General features: G+C 44.8%; 1 protein-coding gene across 1 annotated transcript; it reads right to left on the bottom strand.

Moving 5' to 3' along the window:
• Positions 1 to 1215: 1215 nt before the first annotated feature.
• FABP5 (fatty acid binding protein 5) lies at positions 1216 to 5574 on the bottom strand. The gene is made up of 4 exons (XM_061171464.1): positions 5410 to 5574; positions 2907 to 3079; positions 2423 to 2524; positions 1216 to 1467 (listed from the first exon to the last, which is right to left on the bottom strand). The coding sequence occupies exons 1-4, from the start codon at positions 5486 to 5488 to the stop codon at positions 1414 to 1416; spliced, it is 408 nt and encodes a 135-aa protein (XP_061027447.1). The 5' UTR covers positions 5489 to 5574; the 3' UTR covers positions 1216 to 1413.
• Between the last annotated feature and the right edge of the window lie 3222 nt (positions 5575 to 8796).

Here is an 8796-nt window from a genome sequence, read left to right as displayed (position 1 = left end):
ATTAATTTGATTAATATACAATATCTAGGTAACCAACTGTATCCAAAAATATTATTTCAACATGTAATCAATATAAAAAAAATCAGAGGTGTTTTCCATTTTTTTTTTTTTTTTTTGGTATAAAGTTCTTTAAATCTTATGTGTATTTTACTTACCCAGTGCTCATCAGCCACCTGGGGCTACAGCTATATATTGGACAACACAGAGCTAGGGTATCAGTGAGTCCAACTCTTTCATTGACTGCTAGCTTTCAGTAATTAAAGATTCTTGCCAGCTAATATTTCAGTGCATAGAGAGTAGTTTCAGAAAAGTCTCAGTTATTACATTTAGGGACTTTAAACTCAGGATCTTTATAGCACTGAGAAGAGGCAGTGCTGTAGAATGAATGATTGACCAGTCATGAGTGGACTCCACGAGTTGTAGGTTCCCACTCCAACTCTCCTGCTTCCTATGTCCTTGAACAAGTTAGGTAGTCAAAAACCTGTTTTCTTATTTGCAGCACAGAGATAATGTTACTAGCTCCCCTAAGTATTGCTCTGAGGATCATGTACATAGTTTTAGCCCAGTGCCTATAGGAATTTCTCCAAATGTGAATTGCAGATATTTATTATTTGGCTTGAGAAATAGGACAGGAGTCACTAGAATTCTAGTTATTCTTTATATATATACACAAGTATTTCATTCAGAGCTCAATTACTCTTACGGCTTTTGTTAATGAGCACACTATGTGCTTTCAAAGCTGAGTGTTTCTTGTCACAGTGAGTGCAATGATTTGTCCTTGTGTTCAGACATACCTTAACCTCTGGAAGACTGCCTGGCACATGGTAGGTCCTCAGAAAATTTATTAAATGAATTTCTGGCTCAGAATTCCTGAGTAATAGTTATAAGCACACTATTAAAAGTATGATTATTAGTCAATGATGGTGATTTAACCTTTATTCTAATATTTAAATTATAAAGTTTATTTATGTAGCTATTTTTCAGTGAGAACAGTCTCTGCCACAAATTTAAGATTCTTGAGTTGATACAAAGTTCAAATAGCATAGGGCAAGATTAATGATTGGTAGTTTATTTGCCACAGAAGTAGCTCTACATATAAATTACTAAAATATAATTTCAATATGGTAACCTCAAGGCTACCCCAGAATTTATTCCATTCATAAATGTTAAAACTCATCACTCAATTCCTATAAAGCTTAAAAAAACATGCAAAACTTGTATAGCACAAACAGATTTATTTACTAACCAAAGAGATGATCCTAATTAAACCAAGACTTTGAAATAGTTAAAGTAAAATGTTTGTGATAAAGATAATTGAACATAGTAATGAAAAACAAAACAGTATGGAGATTTGCTCATTGAACTGAGCTTGTTCATCCTCGCAGCTTCCTATCCAAAGTGATGATGAAATTTTTACTCTACTTTTTCATAGACCCGAGTACAGGTGACATTGTTCATGACACATACCTAGGAGAAAGAGTGATATTAGAAGAGTCAGGTTAGTCTTACATCACAGAGCAATGGTGATAGTTAAATGCTAGGACCACAATCCTACAAAACGTTGTAATCTACTTCATAGACGAAGAAAATGCACTTTAGGATTCCTGGGTTTGAAAAGCTAGAACCTGTTATTTTGCTTATGACGTGCATATGCTTAACTGAAAACTAAATATTGATTTGCAATATCTAAAGTATTCATTCAGTCTCAGCAAATACTATTCCTCATATTGAAGAAGCAGAAAAAGTATGCCCAAGATTATATAGACATTTTTTTACAAATTGAAGGTTTGTGGCAACCCTGCATTGAGCAAGTCTATTGGCGCCATTTTTCCAACATCATTTGCTCACTTCCTGTCTCTGTGTCACATGTTACTAATTCTCACAATATTTCAAACTTTTTCATTATTATTATATTGGTTTTGGTGATCAGTGATTAGTGATCTTTGGTATTACTATTGTAATTTGGGGGCAGTTATTAGCAATAAAGTATTCTTTTAATTGAGGTATGTATATTGTTTTTTCAGACATAAGGCTATTGCACACTTAACATAATAGTATAAACATAACTTACATGCACTGGGAAACCAAAAAATTCACATGACTCACTTTATTGTGATACTCAGTTTATTGCGGTGGTCTGGAATCGAACCTGCTATATCTCTGAAGTGTGCCTGTACTGTAAATGTAGCAGCAAAGCATGGACTAAACCCAGCTCCTGCTACATCCTCTAGTACATCATCTCACTTCTCTATCTCTACAAAGGGCTTTCTCAGTTATTAGTGTTTTGTATTTACCTTGTTGCTTTGCAGTTTTTTTCTTTCCAAACCTAGTTCTCCTGCTCATGATCAGTGATACAGAACACCTTTGTGAACTATGAATTCAAACAAGAAGCCCAATAAGATATAAGATGTCAGACACTTACCACCATTAATTTTCCATCTTCCAGTTTTCTTGTTATTACGCTTTCCTTTCCATCCCATTCCTGACGTTGAACCAATGCGCCATCTGTAAAGTTGCAGACAGTCTGCCAAAATAAAGTATACTTTTTAATATTCCAAAGCACAGTAAAAGAGAGTTTCTGTGACTCATAACCTCCTTAACCAACATTTTTTCATCTTTTCCCTTCTGAGTCTACTTCATTAGCCCATACTGATTTCATTCGTAATACAGTTTATGCTTTTCAATCTAGATGCACATAAGAGATACGCACTCTTTCTCGTGTCCCTTAAACTATTTTTACAAAATAGACTACGTTGTGAAGCTGGTACTTTCACTAATTTGTCACAACTCAATTCATAAAACAACTTGTGACTTTTTCATTAAGTTCTTGCCTGGAAGCAGTAAGACTGTTATTAATAGAATCTATCATTCTAGAAGCCTCTGTGATATTATAAGTTAGGACTGACCTGAGTTTTTCTGCCATCAGCTGTAGTCTCTTCAAACTTCTCTCCCAGGATGCAGGAAAACTGTGCTGTTTTCAAAGCGCTCTCACTTTTTATGGTGAGGTTTTTACCGTCAGAAGTGATGATACAGTCCGGTTTGGCCATTGCACCCATTTTTCGCAGAGCTAACCCCACTCCTGTAGAGTGATATATCATGTTAAACAACAGGAGGACCAGAGTTATAGTTTACATAATAAAAGCAGCAATTCAATTGTAATCACTATGCTGTGCATATTTTCACCTATTCACTTATCAATAACAACCGTGAACACATATCCAGTGCTCACCATGTGCTCATACTTGACATATATTATTCATGGCAGCCTTACGACAACCGTGTGGAAGGGGGATACACTGTCTCCATTTTACAGATGAGAAGATGGGGCACTGATGTAACTTTCTCAAGCTCATTCAGCCTGGGAGGGAGGGGGCTGGGAACCAACAATGCAGGCAGGCCGTGGGCCTCCAAATAGCTCCACCACCATGCTCTGTCGGCTTTCAGAAAGTTAGGGAAGATATCCGAACTTCTACAATGTCCTCAATTCTGCCAACCATTGTATTCTATGACTCCAGCACACAGTCTGGCACATAAAAGGCCCCTGATAAATATTTGATTAGCAGACTATACAAAATCAACATTGATCCTGAGATACTCAAATTACACAAAGTTTTAAGAGTTAACTGCACAATCATAATGCTAGCAAACAGGAAAAATCATACCCTCAAATAGAGTAAATATTTCAGAGCTGTGTAACTCAATTACTGTATTGATATATTTAATTTATAATCTGTATATTTCCCCTTAATGTTAACATTTAGTAGGAAACTTAGCTCTAGGCGAAATCTCAGTTTCACAAATGAGGAGATTACAACCTAAACAGAGTAACTGACTTGATGATGAACACTCAGCCAGGCTTGAAATGTCCCCGTGAAGCCTTCTCTTTTGCCAGCTCAAGGCTGGTGCCTTGTTTTGTTAGAGTCATTATTTATTCTCACTTTGGACAAATAAAGGGCTCTGCTCTTCCTCCACCTTGATTGCTCTCTAATGAATTGAGCCTTGACAACCTTCATGACTCCAGAACTCTGGAAACCAGCCATCTGATAAACACATTTGCTTTCAATGGGCAGAGAAACAGCCTTCTCCGGTCCTCACACATGTGAACAAACACAAATGTGTTTCTCCGATTTGAGTACGTTAGGTGGCTTTACTCACAGGATCATAGAGACACTCAAGATTCACCACAGAACCAGCCTTAATCAGACACTGTCTTGCATAAAGGTTAGTGAAGGTGTGTTTCTCAAGTACCTCAGGGCCTAGGTCTTTGTAGTGACTTCTGCACCAGAAAGCAGGCATGTTAGCATTTGTGGGAGGGCGGCTTCTAAAGCATCCCCACAGCCCCAGCAGTTGTCTCAGATAGGATCTTTGCCATGCTTCACCATCCCACTTCCTAGGGGCCTGTGACAAAGGTTCATCTTTGTTTGCCAGTCTACCCAATGTCTCAACCAGCATGCAATCGTTGTCACCGGCTCAGGAAAAAGACAGGAGAAAATTCAGCACTATTTTGAGTGACACCTTGAATCTTCCTACAGAGACTCATTCTTCCTTGGAAGGCTTTTAATAAGTCAAGTGCCTTCTGCAAAGCCACAGCCATCTTGGATGTGGGAGGAAAGCAGCCGCAGGAGGGACCGGCAGTTTCTGACCGCGGTTTCCCAACAAAGCCTCTCTGCCCTCCACCCTCTAGACGCAGAGGCCAGGGCCGCGCCGCACTGCCTCCCCATCCCCGGCTCCTCCCACAGGCCACCCGCCAACAGGGCAGCGCCGCTCTGGGGCGTAGAGGCGAGGATGCCGCGATGCTCCCGGGGGAGCCGTGCCAACCCAAAGGGCCCGGCGCACCCCGAGAGGGCGGGTGGGGGACCTGCGGGGAGGGGAGATGCAGCCGAGAGCGGAATGGAAGCTGAAGCTGTAGCCCGGTTCAGACCCTCTAAAGGGTTTCTGCTAGAAACCGCGTCCCGGGAAGAAGAGGGAGGGGACCCCGCGCGCCATCTAGGAACAAAGATGCGACAGGGTGGGCAAGGCGAGTGGGTGCGGCCACGACGGAGCGAGTGCGAGTGGGAGGACGGGGGCAGGATTAGGGAGGACGAGTCGTGGAGGAAGAAAAATAGGGAAAGTTAAGAGGGCTGCCTGAAGGGGTCGAAAGAAGTGAAGTTTGGGGTGGGAGGGGGGTGAGCGCGCCAAAGGCAGGGAGCAAGTGCGGTGGCGCCCAGGGGAAAGCAGCAGAGAGCGGGGCAGACCGAGAGGCCCACGCTCTCCCCGCCCCTCGCCCGTGATGGAGGTGGAAGAGGATAACGGGGTCGGGGATAGGCAGCCAAGCATGCCCAGCCTCTGAGCCCAGCACGCCGAAGGGGACCTAGGGACAGACAGACACGCACGTGCCACGTTGCAGCGCCGCATGGTGGGGAACCTCACCTACTTCCTTCATGTATTCGTCAAAGCCTTTGCTCTCTGCTAAGCACCATCTTCCTACCAGCTGCTGAATGGTGGCCATGGTGGGCGCGGGCGGGCGAGCGGGCAGAGTAAGCGAAGGAGGGTCGGACGCCGGGAACCTGGCGTGCGGACGCCAGGCCACCTCGCTGCTTTATAAAGGCGGAGTGCGCGCGGGGCGGTGCCCGGCGGCCAATGAGAGGAGCGCCTCTCCCGCCCGCCCCCCCCGCCCCCCCCCCCCGCCTCCGGGCCTCGCTCCCGGGGGTCCAAGCGTGCAAACCCGCTCCACCTGCCCCGGCCGCGAGGACTCCTCCGGCGCCTCCTGCAAGCAGGGACTCGCCCGGCGCGCCCCACGCCACCCCGGACGCCAACCCCTGCACTTTCCCGCGCCTCCTTACGCCCAGGAAGCCAGAGGGGCTACCGGCGGACCTGGCCCGCCTCTCCCGGGCCCACTGATCCCACGTCAAGCTGCCGCCCCTCTTCCGTTCAAAACACCCCCAAAGAATCGATTAGCCTTCGCTCCGCTCCAATGGCAGGAATTGATTGATCGATTGATAAACTTCTTTGCCTCACTAGTCACTGCTCGCAGACAGGGGGCAAACCCGCATCCCACACCCTCCTGAGACAACCCGTTCTCCCCACCCTCAGGCCACTCCCGGACCAAATGGGGCCTCAGGATGGGTATATACCTGAGTTGAGTTAGACCATTTTATCAGAAAGTGCTGGGTGGATGGAGATGTCCCAGGAAGTTAGTTTTCCAAACTCAGACTCTGTAGCAGGTATCAGCTTAAGTGATTGCCACTGCTATTAAATGTTCTCATTCAAGTATGTTTTATTATTTATATTTTCAGTTTCCCCTCAGGCTCCCAAGTCTTTAGATTCCAGCGCTTTTCCTCTTCACCTTTAATCATAATAATACCCTGTGTTTGTATGTAGAACGTTATACTTTTCAAAGTGTGCTTGTGGCAGTATCTTACTTTGTGCTCCTGGGTTTCTGTGGGAGCGAGTTGGGATGAGGTAAGGAAATTGCCACACAGAGAGGGTAGCCAACTTGCTGAGGATAAGGTCCGTTTACTGAGTGCCTCCTTGCTGGATGCTGTACTTCCTGGCTCCTTTATATCCATTAACTGATCTCCACTAGATTTTTGCTGAAGAATATTATCCCAATTTTCTGAAAGAGAAATAAGGCAGGGAAAGTTTGCAGAGTGGCAGAACCAGGATGCCTGTCCAGATCCTTCTCACTCTAGACCTTGTGAAATAGGACCACACCTGGCTGCCTCTGGCTCACTCTCCTCCTCAAGTGATTAAGAGTAGAGGCTACAGGGGCTTCCCTGGTGGCACAGTGGTTGAGAATCTGCCTGCCAATGCAGGGGACATGGGTTCGAGCCCTGGTCTGGGAAGATCCCACGTGCCGCGGAGCAGCTGGGCCCGTGAGCCACAATTACTGAGCCTGCGCGTCTGGAGCCTGTGCTCCGCAACAGGAGAGGCCCAGATAGTGGGGGGCCCGCGCACCACGATGAAGAGTGGCCGCCGCTTGCCGCAATTAGAGAAAGCCCTCGCACAGAAACGAAGACCCAACACAGCCATAAATTAATTAATTAATTAAAAAATAAAAAAGAGTAGAGGCTACTGTCCCCTGCACTATTCCAAGACACTAGCTCTTGTACCTTCCTTAACAAACTGAAATCTGAGCTTGGTTTCTTATCTCCCCGCGTGCCTCAGGACATTTACTCCCCACTCCCCACTGTAGCCCTTTCAAGTTCCTGCCCTAACTTTAGGGTCATCTCAGTTTTCCTTGTGGTACCATTTTAATACTGAGTGACTCAGGCCATGCAGTTGTGCCACTAAGGGCCGGTACGTCGCACACCTGAGGCTCTACTGCTCAGCAAACATTCACATTCTGAGGGCAGCTGAGCGCGTCATTTGCTCAGCAAAGCAAGTGCTGGCTTCCAGACACTTAGCGCGGCCCGCTGCCCCTCCTCCTGGAGAAGCAGTTCCTACGTGTTTGGACTTGCCTTCTTAATGTGCTAGTTCAGCATGTTTTGTCCATTTTTGTATAGAATATGGTAATAATAGCCAGGACTCAGTACCGGAACACTAATTTTTAGATTATCATAGTCAACCAGGCTATAGAAATATCAGAAGGAAATTGGCACTATAGTAATAAATACTCAGGTACTTAAATTGTTTTTATACCAGAGGCATTACCCAAAACTTAACTTTTAAGCACACTCTTGGATGATGAGTGTTTGGATGAAAAATGTCCCTGCCGTATCAGTAAACAAAGGATGTTGCAACCATCAAGCCCTCAGCCACAGCAGTGCCCAGACTGTGCGCCCTGAGGGGATTCAGGATGGAAAAAAGAAAAACACTGGCCCTAGATAGTTAAGGCACATATCAAAGGTGTGATTTTAATAGCCCAGACTCTTGCATCTTCCCATATATATAGAAAAGCGTTAAATTTGTTAACTTGAGATGTCTGGTTTTCTTTAATTAACAGTAGTCTTCTGGTGCTCTATCTGGTTTTTGTTGCAAACGTTCCTCTATATCTTGGCTCCTCCCTTCCCTCTTTGGAGCAGCCCCTCAGAGCTATCGGAGAGGCTGTCTTCCAGGCTTCAGTCCTCAGAAACTCCACCAAATAAAACGTAATTCTCAACTTTTAGGTTGTGCATTTTTTTCAGTTGACAAGTGGAAACAATCCTTTCGTGGTTAAAACACGTCAACAAACATAAGAGATATAGGTCAAAATGCCTGTTACTGTCTCTCATGGAACAAAGAGGAAGGGCACTGTGATTGCTCTGCTACTGTGGGCAACACACTTAATCCCTTGTTCTCTGATGCCTCTCATCCCTATTACAAACACAGAGAGATATTGAAGTCAATTATTTCTAAGGGACCTCAAGCTCAAAATTCAGATTCTCTTCCTTTCTTAAGAATACTAGTAATGGATTACAAGCTCTGAAAAACACTGAGTACTTTCTTAACCTGCTAATTAAAGTCCTGTTCTAGACTACTTAACTTGAACCCAGTATAAGTGTAAAAACCAAAACTGTCGTGAAAACAAATCTGATTAAAGTCTTGTATGACTTTACGGGACTGTGGACAAAGAATATCGCCTGCTGGGACACGGGTTCGAGCCCTGGTCTGGGAAGATCCCACATGCCGCGGAGCAACTAGGCCCGTGAGCCACAACTACTGAGCCTGCGCGTCTGGAGCCTGTGCTCCGCAACAAGAGAGGCCGCGATAGTGAGAGGCCGGCGCACCGCGAAGAAGAGTGGCCCCCGCTTGCCACAACTAGAGAAAGCCCTCGCACAGAAACGAAGACCCAACACAGCCAAAAATGAATATAAAAAATTAATTAATTAATTAATA

The sequence above is a fragment of the Eubalaena glacialis genome, chromosome 17 (assembly GCF_028564815.1).
Source record: "Eubalaena glacialis isolate mEubGla1 chromosome 17, mEubGla1.1.hap2.+ XY, whole genome shotgun sequence".
Lineage (NCBI taxonomy): Eukaryota > Metazoa > Chordata > Mammalia > Artiodactyla > Balaenidae > Eubalaena > Eubalaena glacialis.
Note: the sequence above shows the minus strand (reverse complement) of the source record. Positions and strands in the feature narration are given on the sequence as shown.